At 51.2% G+C, this 18,874-nt stretch overlaps 1 protein-coding gene across 4 annotated transcripts in view; it reads right to left on the reverse strand.

The window, feature by feature from the left end:
- Window positions 1–1,457: 1,457 nt before the first annotated feature.
- EEPD1 (endonuclease/exonuclease/phosphatase family domain containing 1) overlaps window positions 1,458–18,874 on the reverse strand; it is a 204,985-nt gene continuing 187,568 nt past the window's right edge. For all 4 annotated transcript variants that reach the window (XM_086692630.1, XM_086692619.1, XM_086692624.1 and 1 more), the window contains 5 exons: window positions 15,345–15,455; window positions 11,487–11,621; window positions 9,122–9,260; window positions 4,409–4,603; window positions 1,458–2,175 (listed from right to left, as the gene is read on the reverse strand). In XM_086692630.1, coding sequence (XP_086548756.1) covers window positions 1,976–2,175; window positions 4,409–4,603; window positions 9,122–9,260; window positions 11,487–11,621; window positions 15,345–15,455 — 780 coding nt within the window. In that variant the 3' untranslated portion in view covers window positions 1,458–1,975. The remainder of the gene's footprint in view (window positions 2,176–4,408; window positions 4,604–9,121; window positions 9,261–11,486; window positions 11,622–15,344; window positions 15,456–18,874) is intronic.

An 18,874-nucleotide genomic window follows, 5' to 3' on the forward strand; every position in this document is an offset into this window, starting at 1 on the left:
CCTGAGCAATGGCTTGGACCTTAGGAGCTAAAGCTGAGGCCACTCTGCATATGAGGTGTGGCTGCTGAGTCTGCCTCCAGCTCAAACAGAATGGCCTTCATCAGGGCCATTTAACTGGCTTTCTTTTCCCTTCCTCTCACTTAAGAGGCCTTTCTTTCCATAGTTTTGGTGCAAAAGTCAGCCTGGCTAAAAGGATTGGGGCAGCTGGCTGGCAAATGCTGGTGGAGGTCTGCACTCTAGATGAGGCACCAAAAAAGGTTTGCTCAGCTGGGAAGCTGAGCTCACCCTTTCCTCCCTGCCATGTTGTTTCCTTCTAACTAGAGCTCTTTGGGTCAAGGCTCAGCCATCACAGACTCCGTGCCTCCAGTTGTCCAGTCTGAGTCCAAGGGAGAGGCACTACTCACCCTCCTACTGGAGAGACGGTCCCTCGGAGCGGGCATGGCTGAGGCCCAGGGACGCTCAGAGCCCCAAGGAAGGCCTTCCTTCCTGGGCCCATGATCAGTGATGCTCCTTGGAGTTGCGCAGTCCCAAAGATGGTCTCTGGTGGAAAATGGGCCTCTTTCACTGCATCCAGCCCCAGACCCGAGTCGCAGGGATCACACTCTGTGGTGACAACAGTTTCTGGGTGCTGGTCTGCATCAGGTTTTCAGTGAGGAAGAAGAATAAACCCTCAGCTCCCATGGTGACCTGGAATAACCCAGGTGATCCAGGCTCATGACTCACACATTCACTATCAACCGTGCTACTTACACAGCACTGCTGTTGGCAAGTGTAGAGTTGATATGTGGGCCTGGACTTTGGGCTGGGTTTGGATTCCATCTATTTACTTACCGGTTGTGTAAGCTGCAGGAGGTTAAGCTCTCTAAGCCTTCATTCCTTTGGCTGTGAAGTGGGTGTTATAATCCTGGTCTCATGGGAGACCTCAGGGAGAACCACGCCATCTAAGGGGAGCGCCCCTGGTGGCGGTTAACATGTGCTTGCCCCCCTGCCCGACCGCCCCCCAAAATAGACCCTCCCTCAATACTCCCAGGCTGAGCTTCCTGCGGACCCAGAATCAACAGATATTCCTCAGAAGCACTATCAGGCAGCTCTAGGCTAGGGATCTGACTGAAAAGTGACGAGGACGGGGAGGGAGGAAATGATATCACCCTGATAGAATTCTTGTCCAGCACAGGAACCTCTGCCGAGCGTCCAGAGGCACAAGTGGGGCTCAGTGTACAGGACAGTCTAACCAAGGGCTCGGAAGACGAAGAACAGGCTGGGAGGGAGAAGGTCACAGAATGAATTTTATGGTGATCTCAGGGGGTCGACAGGGATGCGAGAGGCATCGCTGCAACGTGGGGTGTAAAGGAGCAGGCTCCCCGGATGACGGTGTCACAGAGGCACGGGAGTGGGCACAAAACACCCGGGCCAGGGAGCACCCGGCCCCTTCCCCCAGGACTCTCACTGCAACCAGGCATGTTCATCTCTGTTTATTTTTTTCAGAACAAAACTAAAAATCACCACTCAAAATATGTGAGGAGAGTGCTCAGCTCAATCACAGTTAAAAGCTTTATGTAATTTGCAGCCAGAGCATCATGGACTGGTGGTCAGAAAGGAGAGCTTCTGGCATTGCTCGGACAGGGCCTGGCAGCCTGAGACGGCCCTCTCTTGCCCTGTCAGCCCCACTACTGTCCTCTGTATGCTGCCACCCAGGGCGGCAGCTGGCCAGCCCGAGTCTGCTGAGGTGGATGGCATCCACACGTTAGAAGCCATCTTAGTTCCCCACTGTGCTTCCGATTTGACCATCCGGTACCTCCCTCCCCCATTAGGGGTCCAAAAATGTCCACAAAGAAGGCAGGCAGGTCGAGGCCCAGGTGCTAGTGTTGTTAGGATGAAGACTGAGACAAAGTTCTGAGTCCTCGTCTTCACCTGGAAGGGCGAACTCCCTGCCCGGGCCTTCCGGGTCACAGGTGAAAAAACAGATTTGGTGCCATCATCGCTCGTGTTTAATGTTGGCTTCGCTTCGCTCCAAAGTGACCCCGTTGCCATTCCGAGGGCATTCCTTCTTGTTCCAATCCTTTTCAGTGTAAAATTCGGCTAGCACGGGGCAGTGCTCAGAAGCCACTCCTCCCCAGGACCAGTTATCTGGAATCCAAGGGTTCGTGAGACCTTCTCTCACTACAGCCCAGTGACCTGGAGAGACAGAGGGAAAAGAGACGCAGAGATGAGGCCTGGGGCTGGGTGGGGTCCCGGCTGGCAAGAAGAGGCCTCTGTTCAATGTCTGCAAAGTCAGGATTCCCTGGCGATACTCCTCAGATAACCAGCTTGCCTGTGCAAACAAAATGTTCCAGCCAATTTGGTTTCCTGGACAAGTGAGGGCTTACCATGTAGGTACTGAACACCCCCCCACACACACACCCTCCGAGTCTAGGCCTCCCGCCCATTCACGTATTGGCCTATGGTTGACCTCCTCCTCACTATACACCTTTTCTAATCTGAGCAGCAAGAGTAAATATATTTGACGTAAGGTCAAATATCTCTCAAAGATGTCCAAAGTGAAAGTTTTATTTCACAAAGCAAAGGCAGTAAGTGGGGGAGGGAGGTGATGGAGTTCTACAGGAAAGAGTAAAAAGGAAAAAGTTCTTCCAGAGGCTTATGAGCAAGTAAAAGTATCTTAAAATAATGCTTTAGGGGGCGCCTGGGTGGCTCAGTCAGTTAAGCGTCCGACTTTGGTTCAGGTCATGATCTCATGGTTCATGAGTTCAAGCCCCGCATCAGGCTCTGTGCAGACAGCTCAAAGCCTGGAGCCTGCTTCAGATTCTGTGTTTCTCTCTCTGCCCCTCCCCTGCTCACCCTTGTCTCTCTCAAAAATAAATAAACATTAAAAAAATTAAAAAAAAAACTCTAATGCTTTAGAAACATATAAAGCACAAGTATATTTGAAAAACAGTGAGGGGCGCCTGGGTGGCTCAGCCAGTTAAGCGTCCAACTTCGGTTCAGGTCATGATCTCAGGGCAGTTCGTGAGTTTGAGCTGTGCTGACAGCTCGAGCCTGGAGCTTCCTTTGGATTCTGTGTCTTCCTCTCTCTTCCCCTCCTCCGCTCGTGCCCTGTCTCTCTCTCTCAAACATTACAAAAAAACTAAAAAAACAAAAACACAAACAGTAACAGAATAGTTAACAGAATAGTTACAGAAGCGAGCGTAGTGAGGGAGCACGGCCAGAGACCTCCAGTGAGAAGCGAGGTCACGTTAGTGGAAGCGCGAACAGGTCTGGGCTGAGCCACGGCCTGCCCACGTGACATTTCCATGATGGTGGCCACTCTTCCCTGTACCTTCGTCTCTAGCTTCGCAGCAAGGGGACGGATGAAATGATTCCTACCTTCCTTCTGGCCCTGTGTTCTCAACTGTCCAGCTCTCCTGATGAGAGCCGCTCTCTGCAGGCACCTCCTGGCAGCTGGGCAGGCTGTGGCCGCTCTCCGGCCCACCGCACATTTTCTGCAAGCTGCATCTCGCCTAGTGTGAGGACGGTCACTCCCCCTGAGACCCGCTTCCCTCGTCCTTCAGATCCTCCCCGACACAGTCCAACAGGCAACCGGCACCCAGACAGAGGTAGAAGCTGGTGACACAGTCCGGACTGGTAAGAAGATCTCAGCCCTGGCTGCCCGTTAGGCTTCTACAGAGGCGACCCCAGAATTGCACTTTCACCAATGTGGAATGTCTCCCTGAAGTATAATATGTGTAACACGTTGGGACTGAGTGAAACAACCAGGCAGGATTGAGGACCACTGTTCTCGCCATTCATCAAAAAACCTTACCGTCACCGTCGTATTTCCGACCGATTGCTTCCTGACCCAAAATCTGCTCAGCAGACTCGGTCGGGGGCTGCGTTGTGGCGCTCAGATTCCCTACCACACCCTGATCCTCATACAGTCTGTGAGAAGCATGTCCCCTGTCCTACCGTGATGCTCTGAGACATGTCTGCTCATCCTCAGTGGCTGTCCCTCGCCCAGACAGTGCGGCAGGAAGCCTCAGGCCACAGCACGGTGCCTGAATGTTATGGTGCTTAAGGAGTGTCTGCTAAATGACTGAGTGTCCTTAAATTAAAGTAAGCTATCAGCTCATCTCTGAATTGGTACCCTGCTGGCCTAGAAACAGGTTTGCCTGAGACACAGTCAGTTTGCCACTCCTGAAGATCAGTGAATGCCTCTTCATTATTTTTCACAGCCCCTCTTAGCCCTTAAAAGTGGCTCTGTTTGAATGATAATTATACAGGCACCTAAACTATACATAATCCTGTCAATGCCCACGGAGGCGGTAAGAACTCCTGACCAGAGTTATCAAACCAAAGGACCTGGAACTATGAGTTCAGATGGGTCTCTCTTACACCATTTCTGAACAGGAAAAAGAACGAGTGACTTCTGCTTTACCTGTGAAAACCTTCTTTAAGCTTTTACTGATCCAGATGTTGTCCAATGACTTTGAGCCTTGGGGGTTCTTGGTGCTGATGTTGGTGAAGGTGTGTGCAGGGACCAGGTGGTAGAATTTTTCTTTCCTTAAGATATCATAGTCACTGCTGTCAGGTCCCTGGCCAAAATCTCCTAAAACAATCATATCTTTTTCTCCTGGAGGTAGAACAAAGAAAATCAGGTATTTAAGAGGTTGTGGGAGGTAAACCCAATATTGTCTATAACCCACTAAGTGGGATCCTGATTCTCTGATTGGACTCCCCAGGGTTAGGAATGCATATGGTTCTCATTCTTCCAATTTTTCCCAATACCGCGTACAATAAACAAACATAAAACCAAAATACGCGCAAAAGTTTAAGAGTAGGTTTGTAACCCGTTTGGAAAAGGAAAGATACGTGAAGCAGAGATCGCCTCTGTTCCAGCTCAGGTGTTCCAAATCTCATGGCAGAAAAAGCCTGAGGGTCTTGTCCAGATATTTAACAAGAGCTGGAAAAAACATTTATTGGGCACAGTGGGGGAAAAAACATGCAAGTAATACAAGAGGGTGGCCATTTACAAGTCAAGGAAATCATCCCTCTGACACCTTGATCTCAGACTTCCAACCTCCAGAACTGTGAAGAAATACATTCCTATTGTCAAAGCCACCCAGTATATAGTATTTTGTCATGGTAGTGCTAGCAGACTAATACAGGGCCAGAGTGAGAGGTTTTTCCCCTTATTTTCAACATTTCTACCATTGTTTGATGTTCACTAAAGCAACTTAATCATCACGAAGTACTGAGTCATCACAAAGTACTTCCCGGAGGGAGCAGACATTCTGAGAGGACAGTGGACCCCAGCTAGGCTCTGGGATTCCCACACTTCTGCCGTCTCGAGATTCCCTTCAGGGGAGCCACATTATCGTGGCTAGCAGGGTGTCTGTCCTAGCTTTCAAGGGAGTCTTTAAGAAAGGCAATTCATAAACAAGAGCCCAAGGTATCCGAGACCTGCAGGAAGTCTTTCTCCGGGACACCAACGTGTTTCAGCAATAATGGCTAGAGGCAAAGAAATCTGAAGTGAAATGACAAAAGCCACCAGCAGAGGGCACTCGTACACTGCAGATGACACCCGCTCTGGGGACCATGAGGGACAAAAGGGGGTGTGATGGAAGACCCTCCTGGGGTTCCACCTGTGGCCTACAGAGATGTAATGGTACCCCTAGGCTGTATGTCAACAACATCTCAACATGACTTGAGAAATCAGTGCCAACTTCAACAGGAAAGCAGACTTGAGAATAAAATGAACAACTCCTACCTGGCCAGTGCTAAGGCCATCCATGAGCCTTCATCCTGGCCATCCATGAGGCTTCACCTGGTATTGGACCTTCTCCACAGGTAAGAAGCTAAGTCTCTGAGAGACTGAGTGGCTTGCCAGCCCTCAAGCTCACGGCTCTTCATAAAGGGCTAGAATGCGAGAGCCATGAGGACGTGGGCGGCTGTTCATCACAAAACCCCATGTGCCTGGAACAGTGCCTGCTGCACGGCGATAAGCACGTATGGTACAAATGGGTGAATGAGGCATGAGGAAAGCCCCCAGAATTAAGGTGTACTTTTTGAAAGGAGAAAAGACAAGGATGCTACATTTACTAAATAACAAGAAAAGCTGAAGGTTAGGAGAAATGAGGCAGGACGTTCCCATATAACGAGACACGTTTTCATTGGGACGCAGACCCGAAAAAGTTTGGGCCAAAAGCGATTCTGAAACCAGGAGAGATGCTGGTGTCAGAGGTCAGCAGACACAGCTCCGTGTCACTTCAGGAATGACAACACCACAGCTCTTTCTGAATGCGCACATCCAGGTCTCTCACAACTCATCTGCTTTTGGTTAAATTGCTCTCTGTGATGGGGCGTCTGGGTGGCTCGAACAGTTACACATCTGACTCTTGCGTTTCGGCTCAGGTCTCTCGGCTTTGTGGGTTCAAGCACCACGTTGGGCTCTGTGCTGGCAGCAAGCACAGTCGTTGCCTCCGAGAATCCACAGGTGCACAGAGGCCTGAATTCTCCTAAAAAGCCATCCGCCTGGGATGGGATCCTTAGTTCCCAGGAGCGGCAGGGAGGATGCTTGGGGCTGACTTCCTCAGATAGTTCCTAGATTTACAGGACGCCAGTGACAATAGCAGGAGCTGGTCGCCACTGAGGGATAGTCCTACCCAGATGCCAAGCCATACTATGCACCCTGTTTCACGCTGAGTTCACAGAGAGAGCCCCAGGGGGGTCTGAAAGAAAGCCATCTCATCAGAGGACTGGCACACCACACGCTGAGGTCAACCCAGATGCGCATTCCAGACAAAGGCAGAAAGGCCCAGAGTTCACTAATCAAATTGGCTCTGTTTGCTCTGATAGCTGTGGAATAAAAGCTTAGTCTTTGTTTTAGCTCAGCCACGTCTGCTAATAATCAATTTGCCCTTGCACCTTGGGCACGCTCGAGAACTTCCTGAACCCTTGGGTCTGCTGTGTCACCAGTTAACAACTGGATATTAGTTATAAGCACAAGGGCACTGGGAACATGAGTCACTGTCCATACCCGGACAAGTCAAGGCGAGCTGGGCTATGGGTCAACAGTCCCTTGGCAACTTGGAATGAAAACCTGACCGCGCTCTGGATGTCAGAAAAAACAGTGAGATGTTATCAGGGAAGTTATGAACTGGCATCTTTTTTTTTCTGCTTCCGTGTACAGACAAGGAAAAGCTTGAGGTCGAGAACAGAAACGTCCACAGATTTTAAAGGCTATGAAGTCATCTTTTTAATAGGCTAGAGACAAGCTGTGGGTGAACAATTTCCCACAGAGCTGCTTCTTGGATGGAGTATCTCAGCTTAGACATCTTAGTGACTTTTCTTTTAGCCTGAAGACCCCTGATTTAAGTAGAATGCTAGTCACAGCACATCCTGGTTCACAATGTAAGTTGCCTATCAACATCCACAGCAGCATTATTCACAACAGCCAAAAGATGGAAACCAGGTATTCACTGACCAATGAATGGATAAACAAAATGCAGTATATATACACAACAGAACAGTATTTGGCCTTAAAAAGGAAGGATTTTTTTTTTGAGAGAGAGAGAGAGAGCATGTGCATGTGAGCAAGGGGCAGAGAGAGAGAGAGAGAAAGAGATAGAGAAGCTTCTATTAGGGGCTCGCCTGAAGCGGGGCTCACACTCACCTGATGCGGGGCCCAAACTCACGAACAGTGAGATCATGACCCGAGCCAAAGTCAGATGCTTAACGACCGAGCCACCCAGGCGCCCAAAATGGAAGGAAATTGTGACACATACTACAACATGGATGAACCATAAAGACACGATATAAGTGAAGTAAGCCAGCCACGAGAGGACAAATACCGCATGACTCCATTTGTACGAGGTACCTAGAGTGCTCCAATTCATAGAGACAGAAAGTAGAAGGGTGGCTGCTGGGGGCTGGGGAAGGAGGCGGTGGGGAGCTCGTGTTGAATGGGCACAGAGTTTCGGTTTGGGAAGATGAAGAAGTCTTGCAGACGGATGGACATCATGGTTGTAAAACCATGTAAATGCACGTACTGCCACCAAACGCTTTAAAAAAACGGTAAATGGGAAGTGTCTGTTACGTATGTTTTACTACAATCAAAAAGTCTTTTTCAAATGTAAAGCTCTAATTTGACCAAATTATTTTTATAGCCGAATTCTCACGAGTCACCCCTGTGAGGGGCCAATCTAACATGGACAAGGCTTAGAAAACTAGAGACTATTGGTGAAAACTCAAGAACACGTTAAGACAATTCTGGGCCTCCGGCTGTAAACGCCCACCTAGAGAAGGGCAGGGCTCTGAAAAGTCCAGCCAAAAAGCCCAGTCTTTACAGCAGCGTTAACTCTTCCTTCTGGTCAACCCTGCACAGGGGAAATTTTCTGTATTGCTGCGGCAGAGCCTGGAAACAGAGAGCCCACTTCCTACTGAAGCTCTGCTCTTTTCACTGCTCTCTCAAACCTCTGGTATGTTTTGAGTCAGCTCGTGTCCGCTGAGCCCTCACTGTGTGCCCGGTACATCCACAGATCACCACCACGCCTCCCCAGCCGCCCCTGTTGAGGCGAGCGCTGGCCAGTACCTGACTGGACGGGCTACAAGTAGTGTGGTGATTTCCCTGAGGTCCTACAGCGACTGAAGGAGCCAAGATTAAATGTGGGTTTTCTGAGAGCTCCGGGCTGATCTGCATCCCAGCAGGGAGAAAAAATCTACCTTGTGCTAATCAGGACTTTCCCAGTCACCAACTGTCTTTCCTTCACAAGACGAGCACGTGCCAATCTGCAGGTGGCATCACCACAGCAGCAGCTGAACGCAGGAGGACTTGTCACGGGGGAGGGTGTCGTCACTTTTTTCCCCCTTAATCCTTTCCATCAAAGAGAGGCTGAAAAGCCCCAAAGCTGACAGTGTGGAGTGTGCATGGTAGGCCCAGAGACGGAGGTGTCACCATGTACAGGGGTGGCTGGGCTCCACGAGACGCAGGGGCTGTGACAGACGGTCTTCTGTGCCCCCAGCATGCACTGCTGCTGACAGCCCTGTCAGCCTAAGGGATCGGAGGGATGCTCCGAAGAGGCAGCCCCCTGTCTGCCCCCTGCAGAAGTGGGACTTGTCGGCCCAGCCGAGGATAAAGACAATCTCCTACCTTTCAGGGTTTCCTGCAAGGTCTGTGCAAAGGTAGCCAAGCGGTGGCTGTCACTGTGATTCCTGCTTGGATTGTCGCCCCCTGGGAGGACCATGGATGCCAGGTGAAGGTTCACAAGGGTCAAGTCATTGCTTCCCACCTAGACAAGAAGAAACAAAGCAACAGGGAGAGGCTCAGATGCTCATATTTCCTGTATTCGTTGCTTCTGACTTAGGAACAGCTTCCTGCACGATGTTGACAACAGCAAACACAAACAAGGCAAGCTCACACCCAAGAGATAATGCAAGACAGATCGTGCTTGGATTCTTTTGAGGCCCCTGTAGGACATCATACCCCCATTCCAACTTAGGGTCTGGAAAACCAGGTGCATCTGGAAAGGTCAGGTTTTGTTTTTTGTTTTTTCCTTGTAAGCAACCACAAAACAGGAGGCAGTGGTTCCCGCAGCTGGTGGTTAAGCAAGACTGGGGTCTTACACTCTAGGGCCAGACCGTGATCCCTCTGCCAGGACCCACCGCTGGGACCCACTTCCTTCCCCACCCCACACACATCCCACCTACCCGCCCCCTTTGTGTTCTCTTCTCTCTGGAGACCACTGTGCCCTGCTGCTCACTTTCACCAGATTTCAAAGGAACAGGAAAGCTGGCTGAAGCCTGGCAGCACGGGATATGTCGCAGCCTTGGGTCCCCAGGGCAGGTGTCATGGTGGGCAGGTACAGAAACACACAGAGATGGGTCTCCTGGGCACGGCAGCTTTGCTCAGCTGCTCGGGTTTTGGCAATCCTGCCCTTCCATTTGTCATGGTGACAAACGCTAAATACTGCCAGGAAGGACAGGGGTGCAGGGGGAGCCCCCAGGAAGTGAAGGCTTCACTTCATTTCATCTTACAGACATGACCCCAGTTCACCATCACCACCACCCAGCCTGGAGAGCCCTCTGCAGCTGTGGCTCTGACCACAGAGAAACCACCTTAAGGCCACAGGCAGGGAAACCCTGCCTAGGAGGAGAACCTGGAGCCTGCTCCAGATTCTGTGTCTCCCTCGCTCTGCCCCTCCCCCACTCGCACTCTCTCTCTCTCTCTCTCTCTCTCTCTCTCTCTCAAAAATGAATAAACGTTAAAAAATAAACAAAATTGGAGACACCGGTTGGTCTGGCTGTTGCCCTGCTAGGTCAAAGCAAGTGCGGCCACTTTACATAAAACAGAAATCCAGGGCAGCACTAGGAGGTTTTAAAGAGGGTAACTGGCAGATTTTGCACATCAATCTCCTAAGCACAACCACAGGCACCCCCAGGCGTGCGTGTGCACACAGAACCCCAGCAACTTTGCAGCCGGGGGCAGAGCCTGGTCCAGATCCCAGCTGCAACCAACACAGCTCCCAGCACAGAGGCAGCCCCTGCCACATGCCGCCAGAGACCGTGCTGGGATTTGAGGCAACTCTCAGGCTCCAGAACTGCTCTGGAGCACACAGAAGTGGGGGGGGGGGGGCAGGGGGTGCTCAAACACCCAGCAGGTAGCTTGCTAGGCTCTGTGGCAAGGGACCACTCTTGCCTGACCCTGCATTTCACAGGTAAGTGCCATGGGGATAAGGTCAATTGAGTGCCAACTGGGAGATCTATTTTGGCTGCTGGCTTCTTTTTTCCTCCTAATGCCCAGCTTCTGTTTGTTGTTCGTGACGTATCCCAGGTGCATCCCGAGGAATCAAAGAGATAGCTCAGATCAGTCCCTCTGCTCCTATCGATGCTCACGTAGGGAAGGGCTCATCTGGAGAGGTCAGTGGTGGGGCTGCCCTGACTCCACAACCCAGAAGCTCCTCTTGAACCCCTCCAAACCCAGATGACCCCCTGAGGGTCTTCCCCTCCCCACCCCCAACCCCCCACCCCACCCTTCCACCTCCTGGTAAGGAGAAGCATATCCTCAGAACCCATTCTGCTGTCCTCTAATCCAGTGATCTCCAAATGCCAGAGGAATGAAGAGGCACTGAAGGTACCTTTGAAAAGCAGGCAGTCCTGGGCCCTCTCCCAGAAATTCTGTGTGTTTGGGGGACGGTCCAGGAATCCCTGATTTTAAGACAAGCCCCCCAGGTGATTCTGATGCGCGTTAGGTTTGGGAGCCAGCCATTTGACCTGCTGTGCCCAGATGCCAGAGTTATCAGAGCTAGAGTCCTCACCGCCCCCCACCCCCAATCCCTCTCATTCCTGTTCTGGACAAGTTCACCGGCCAAGGGAACCCCAGGAGGACATGCTGACCTGACCCTCAAAGAGAATGAAATCAAGACAAAAAGATGAAGCCGCTCTGGATCGCAGTTTAGAAAGGGACCCTTCCCCCCCAGCTTTTAGAAGTAGACCTTCACAGAAACATGGAATGGTACCTTGAACCTCGCAAGGTACGGGCTGGGACCCATGGGCTTCCCATGCCCGTTGCCAGGTGAACTTTCCTGTGAGGTGGCGTCTCTCAGCTCCACCCCGGCCGCAGAGTCCCACAGGAATCCAGAGAATCCAGCCCCCTGCGGGAGAGGAAGAGCTATCAGTCTGAATCAGGATTCAGCCCCAAGCTGGGAGAAGAGGAAGGGGAAACCAGGAGGAGACGCGTGTGTGTGTGTGTGTGTGTGGGGGGGGGGGGGGGGGGGACAGTTGGTTCTGCACTGGGTCCTGAGATCACATGCACAGGGACTGTTTCAGAAACAAAAGCACACCCCTAAAGCCACAGCACATTCCTCCTTGCCCCCAGCCCCAAATTTCCCACGCTGCCAATTTCAGAGTTTTATGTGGAGCCAGAGGGGCCTAGGCTGTTATCTCTTTGGGGGTGAAGTGAAGGGAGGCTCCAACTAAGCACAGAATTATCTTTTTAATCATCACATCCCTATGACAGACACTCATATCCCTGTCTACCAGGCAGGGGGTCAGCTGCTCAGAGAGGTCAAGTAACTTCCCTAAAATCCCACAGCTGGTAAGCAGCAATGTTGAGAATCAAATAGAAGACTCTCAGCGGTAGGCTTTGCTTACCAATTAGTGGCTGCGTACATCAGTACCTAGCACCTAGCAAATCCTCAGATATTTGCTGGATGAATGGAGGTCAGTGCTAAGAGTCACAATGATTTAGAAGTGGTCAAGGGCCCTCTGCGGGTGGACAGGTCTGCAGCCCCGGTGCAGGGCCCCATGAGGGCCAGAGAGTCGTGTCAGGAGTGTCCCAGGGCTTGGTGCTAAACGCTGCCATCTCCGGCTTCAGAATCTGCCAGCTTCTCAGTGTTATCCCTGGGGGCCTTCTGCAAAGAGGAAAAGCTTCCTCTCCCACCCACTCCAGCATCTAGAGGCTCTGCCGCCCGAGATTGGCAGCGGGACCCGTGGCATCGCTGGAGGGGCCGGTGGTGCTCGTTGCGAAAAGAGAGGAAGTGACTCTGCACAACGTAAGTGGCCTCTGCTGAGTCCCCAACATCGGCTGGACCCCAGCCGCACGCCTTGCTGGGCTCAGCACCTCAACTAGACCAACTTGTGTTGAGGAGGAGGGAAGGGGCGAACAGGGAACTGTGTTCTGCATGCTTTGCTATTTATAGAACCATAGGCCTGCCCGCCCACTGGAGAGAGCACCAGCTTAAGAATCGGAAGAGCCAGATCTCAGGGCCACCTGTGTCACTCAGCTGTGGGACTACGGGAGCCCCCCCCCCCCCACTTTTCTAAACCTGTTTCCTTGGGTACAAAGTGAGGGAAATGGGATTTGCCCTTTTGGTTTGGGAGGGCTATCCCCCCTTTACTGCTTCTCAAGCAGTGGTGCCAGAGTAACCTTCCTAAAGTACCGTTCAGGTGGTCAGCTCTGCCGAAGAACCTTCAGTGGCTCCCCAGTGTGCACGACCCACTGCCCGAGGGGCCCTCCCGGTAGGCACCTTCCTGTTCAATGTGGCCTTTCACACCTGCTCACCCACGTTCCCAGCAGGACCGGGTGTTTCTGGGAGCGTCTCCCAGCCCCGGGACCCAGGAGGCCCCACCTCCAGAAGAACTGCTGTGCCTCCAAGCTGGGCCACGGGAGATCAGGTGTTAGAGCCAGAGCCCTAAAATGGGGTTCGGGGCTGACTCCACCTGGCGGCGGCTAGAGGACTTTGGGGCAAGTCGTTTTGTCTTTACAGATCGCAATTTCTCATGTGCAGCTGTCCCTCCAGCTGTGGGGCGAGGACCTGAGAATTGAGGGGAGGCGCGTGGACGTCACTGCAGGCATGGGGCAGACGGCAGGTGCAGCTACCCCTCTCCCATCTCCGTCTCGGGTAGAGATCGAACGTGTGCCACTCACAGATACAATTTATCAAACAGTGTTTAAAGAATTTTTAGGTTATCTGCCCATATTTAAGATTCAGTAAATGTCGCATTAAAATCCAGGTATGTGTATCTTTTGAGAGACCAGAAGATTTGTCCACACGAGGCCCACAACCCTCCACGGCAACATGTGCGTGGGCACAGCCTTGCAGCCTGGCACAGCCTGCCGCCTCACGTGGACGCTGCCAGGCCCTGGCCTGTGTGCAGTTAATAAAGCATTTCAATGCACATTATCTTTTTAAATCCTACAGCCACCCAGTGACTTAAGGAAGGGGCTATTGCTCCCATTTTAGAAATGAAGGAACGGAGGCTGAGAAGGTTAAGTGGCTTGAACTCGGGTCTCCTTGCAACGGCACACTGTTCTCCAATGGCCTTGATGCCCCAAGCTGGAGCAGGGTTTCCTGCCTCGTCCCTCCAACAGGCTGTGAGCTCCCAGAGGGAGGGGCTCCATCAGCTCAGGTTGAATCCCTGCCCTGGGCTCACAATGAGTGAAAACAGGCAGGGCTGTGTCACCAGGTCTGTTTTTCTTACCGATGTCTATCTGGCATGTAGCAAAGTGCCTGGCATGCAGTAACCTTTCTAATTTTTCAGCGGACAAATAAAGAGTGTTAAATGGACTATAAGATCCTAATGAACCCACCTAAAAGATACTATTTTTTTAAAAAGTCAAGGTGTGGGCGGGGCAAGGGGGGGCTGCGCCTGGGTGGCTCAGTTGGTTAAGCGTCTGACTCTTAGTTTCGGCTCAGGTAGTGATCTCACTGTTTCACGATTTCAAGTCCCACATCAGGCTCCGTGCGGACAGTGTGGAGCCTGCTTGGGATTCTCGCTCTCCCTCTCTCTGCCCCTCACCCACTCATGCTCACTCTCTCGCTCTCTCTCAAAATAAATAACATTAAAGAAAAAGGCAAGGTGGTAGTGTTATTTCTATGTAGACTGAGTAGGAACAACCAAGGGCTACAGAGGTAAAGACTAGACACGTTCCAAGTTGGCTTAATTTCCAGCCTATGGGGAAAGTACACTGGCTATCGCCTACAGTAACAATTTACACTCCAAAACATAAATCCCAGAGAAATAAGATTTATATCACCTTTTTAAGTCGTGGCTAAAAAAAGAGACCTTATTGTCAATAATTAATCAGATAACTTTAAGCCAGTATATATTTATAACTTAAAAGTTCCAAATCTCAATATCCCTCACATAAATGCTATTTGTGTGTTTATAAACATGTTGGATATACTAGAGAGAAAGAAATACAACATCTGCATTTATAGAAAAACTATGTGATGACACAATTTCCAACTCAAGATTAGCTACCAGAACTCTATTTTAAAATCTAAAACCCCACTAATATCAAACATTCCAAATGAGTAAAAACCTCAGTCTTGAATAGATCTGTCAGAGTGAAAACATACCCTTACAGTGATTTACCCACAGCCACAGGGGAAATACCAATGAAAGAAGACTCAAAATTAAAATCTGCTCAAAATGTCCACAGAACATTTCCATGTGCACAATTTCTACCACCAAAAGCAAATGCTTCGCCTATGAATTAAGTGAATTTGAAGTTTTCAGTCAATGAACAATGGGCTCTCCACAAACTTGGCAGAGGATAGAACTGTGGCGACAGGATTAAGAGGACAAAGGACAGAAATACCCCATTTGCAGCCTTGGCTCCAGACAGGATTTCTCCTCTCCTCCCAACACCCCAAACCCCCGTTTCCGCCTGGGCAGCCATCCATTCCCGATCGAAACATGAAGCAAGAACCAGGGCATTTTGCAACGAATAGCAAAGAGCTAAGAAATGTGCAGCAACACAAAATTGCACCAGGGATGTTGGCAAAGGAAAGTTTTAAATGTCTGTGATTAGGGAAAAGAAAGGTTTCCACAAAACGGAGATAAAATCCAAGTTTTGCAGACGAAGGTACCTTCTGGAGCGGCGTGGAGGGCATCTCGGCGACAACGGCCTTCCAGCATCCCCGGGGCTGCTTCCACTTGCGGATGTTGGGCAGGAGAGGCTGGTTTAGCTCCGTACAGAACTGCAAAGACAGAGCACAAGTTGGTGTGTGTTCGTACTGAAAGCACACCCAGCTGGGGGAAGCTGGAGGAGCCAGGAAATGCCTGAGCCTGACTCGTCAGCCTTATTCAGAGGCTTGTCGGGCTTCATCTCTGTTCTTAGGGTTCGTGAAGACGCAGAGGACTAAAAAAGCCCCACAAATTAAAAAGCAAACTACCTATAAACGCACAATTATCACCTGGGGGGGGGGGACTCTTAGTTCATAGTAATCAATTCACTTTGTAGCATTCTAGCACAGATAGCTCAAAACAAGCTGTCAGAATCCTTTCGATCCTTGTAAAACCGGTGGTTTCAAGGTCCCAGGAGGGTCTAGATACCAAACGTGGAGGAAGGAAGAGGAATACGTGGGGGTCTTTTCTCCCCCGAGCCTAGCTCACAGGTGGAAAAGCCGCCCCCCCCCCCCCCGCCCCCGCTCCATCTAGAACCACCATATGTTCGCTTTGATGCTCTTCCGAGAAGAAAGCCCCGCTGTCGTGGCTCCGACACCCCACGTGTGTTTATAGGCTGTGCTGCTTTTCGCTTGCGCGGCTCCTCCAAAATGGCATGGGAACCACAGAGGGACTTGATCACCAAGGCAAAAGACAACTGCACCGGCCAAGTAAATGAAGGGTTAACAAACTACGTGCTCCCAAAGAGGTGGACCAGCTCCTCGAACTCACGCCTCAGTCACAAGCCAGCCCCTTGACGACGGTTCCTTTGAGGGGGCCCCAGCGTTTGTCACATTTGGGTTTCGTTTGTGAGATGCTCCAGCATCGGATTCCACCCCTTCTGGGGGGACACCGTGTGTCATGCAAGTCGGAGCATGCCAGTCACCCGTTTCTGTGTCCGGCCCTACAAAGTGAGTCTTCTGGCTCCCCTGGGCGCCTCTCCACCCCCTCTCCGGTGAGCTGTCCTCAACTAACCTCACTTCGCTCAGTGCTTCAGCTTACACCTCTGTCCCGAAAGCCCCCAAACCTGTACCTGCGGCTCAGATTTCTCTCCCAAGGTGTGAACGGCATTTCGACAACCTTTTTAACATTTCTACCTGAATGTCTCCACAGAACCACAAGCCCAACGGGGTCACAAAGGGACCTGCCGTTCCCCTCCCCCCATGTCTATCTCAGTTCCCGGTATTTCCATCCTTAGAGCTGCTCTGACTCGTCCCTCTCCTCCTCCGGCCTGGCCCACTGATTCCACCGCCTCATGGGTCCGGAGCTCGCCCTTTTTGTTCTCTAGTCCCCTGGCCGTGGCCTGTTTCAGAGCCCCATCTTCTCTCACCTGGGTCACCAGCAGAGCCGTGAAGTCTTCCTGCCTCTGTCATTCAGTCACCCTCCATGTGTCCTCTGGCTAAGTTGTGATGGCCATGCTGACAGCTGCTATCCCTGTGGTTCCTAAAGTACGGCCCGGGGCCCAGGAGCTTCAACATCACCTGGGAGTTTGTTAGAAAGCCTCTGGCCAGGGTCTGATCCTAGACCGACTGGATCAGAAAGGCGAGTGAGGCCCGGTGACCTGTTGTTAACGAGCCCGCCCTGCAGGTGATTCTGATCCCTGAGAAGGTTGGAGAACTGCAGCTGGCCAGACCCTCACAAGCCTCTGCCCCAGAGGCAGGCAGTGCTGTGGGCAAACAGCTGTCAGCTGCCAGCCCTCTGCAGGAGCACCTCAGCTGCAGAGAGCTGCATTCCTGGCCCCTCCTGGGTGGGGCCTCACACTGCTTAGCTTTAGGAGGGAAGATGAGCATCCCTCCCTGGGCAAGGGAGGAAGCATGGCAGGAGGTCTACTTTAGATACGTGCCATTCTCTCTCAAAATAAATAAACTTAAAGAAAAAAAAAAGAAGAGCAGGGGCGCCTGGGTGGCTCCATTGGTTAAGCATCCTACTCTTGATTTCGGCTCAGGTCATGATCTCACGGTTCATGAGATCAAGCCCCGCATTGCACTCTGTGGTGACAGTGGGCAGAGCCTGATTGGGATTCGGTCTCTCTCTCTGCCCCTCCCCAGCTCGTGCTTGCACGCTCTATCTCAAAATAAATAAACTTTCAAAAATCTTAAACAAAAAAGAGATGTGCTGTTCTTGGGGTTCTGCCTTTACAGTTAGACGGTTAAGTGTCTGCCTTTCCCTGATAGCAGATAACATAAAGAACAGAGACTGTACCCAAGTCACCTTTAAAAAAATTGTTTTATTAAGTTTATTTATTTTGAGAGAGAGAGAGAGAGAGAGAGATTGAGAGAGAATCCCAAGCAGCCTCCGCAATGTCAGCGCAGAGCCTGATGCAAGGCTCAACTCACGAACTGTGAGGTCATGACCTGAGCCAAAATCAAGAATCAAGCCCTCAACCGACTGAGCCACCCGGCACCTCCCAGAGTCGCCTTTATAAAGCTCAGCTGACACTGAGCACGGTGCCCCCTGACACTCACCAAGCCTCTGCTGGTGAACCAGGAAACCAGGGAAGACGGCACTCCCCAGTCCGTGTATGACACACAAATTGGGGGCGGGGGGACTGCTCTTTGCAGCTGATTATCTAAATAATTGCCTCAATTTTAACCTCACTTTGAGTTTGCCTGAGAAGTGTTCTCTTTGGGATTTGATCATTAGGGCTTTTATCGGTTCCCGACCATGGACAGTGTGCTATTCCTAATGAGGGCCTTCACCCCAGATGAATCCCCTTGGCCAGATGGTCTTGGCTGGAAGCCATCCTTGGATGGGAAACGAAGCACTTTGGAAAATGCAGCCGGAATGTATTGACTATAACTTTAGGGAATCTAGCGAGGAAATGGACTCCACAAAGGGTCCAATTTCCTGCCAGGGAATCATTTGCTTGCTGAGTGATCATTAGAGCTGAATCTGAGAATCATTAAAAAGGAGAGAAGCTCCGAAAGTCCATCTGGTGCTTCGCTCTTCTCCACGCAGGGAGTCCCGCACCTGGCTGCTCACCCAAATCTCTCAGGATGCACCCTGGGGAGGCTCTATTTTTAGATACCCCCTCCGGTGATTAGCCAGCCACCCAGATTAGAGAACCCGCAGGACCCTGCTGTGCTGGGAACTGCAACATGTAGGAGCCACAAATCACATCTTTCCTAACCCTCAGAGAGCCTTCAGATACCTGAAGACAGGTGAATCTCCCGTTCACGCTGTAAACGCCAGCCCCACTTAAACACTCCCGTTCCGGGCAACGCCACTGTGATCGGAAGGGTTAGCATGCGAAGGAAGAAGGGACACAGGCTTCCATTGCTCTCCATGCTTATGACTCTCAGAGAAGGCCTTTGGAGCCTAAAGTCAGCTAGTCAAAGTGTGATCATCGGTATCGTCTGGGAATTCATGAAACATGCATATTCCCAGGCCCCTCTCAACCTACTGAGTTAGTAACTCCAGGCGGGGGCCAGGTGATCTGCATTTAAACAGCCCC

The sequence above is a fragment of the Puma concolor genome, chromosome A2 (assembly GCF_028749965.1).
Source record: "Puma concolor isolate L17-30 chromosome A2, mPumCon1.1.hap2, whole genome shotgun sequence".
Classification (NCBI taxonomy): Eukaryota; Metazoa; Chordata; class Mammalia; order Carnivora; family Felidae; genus Puma; species Puma concolor.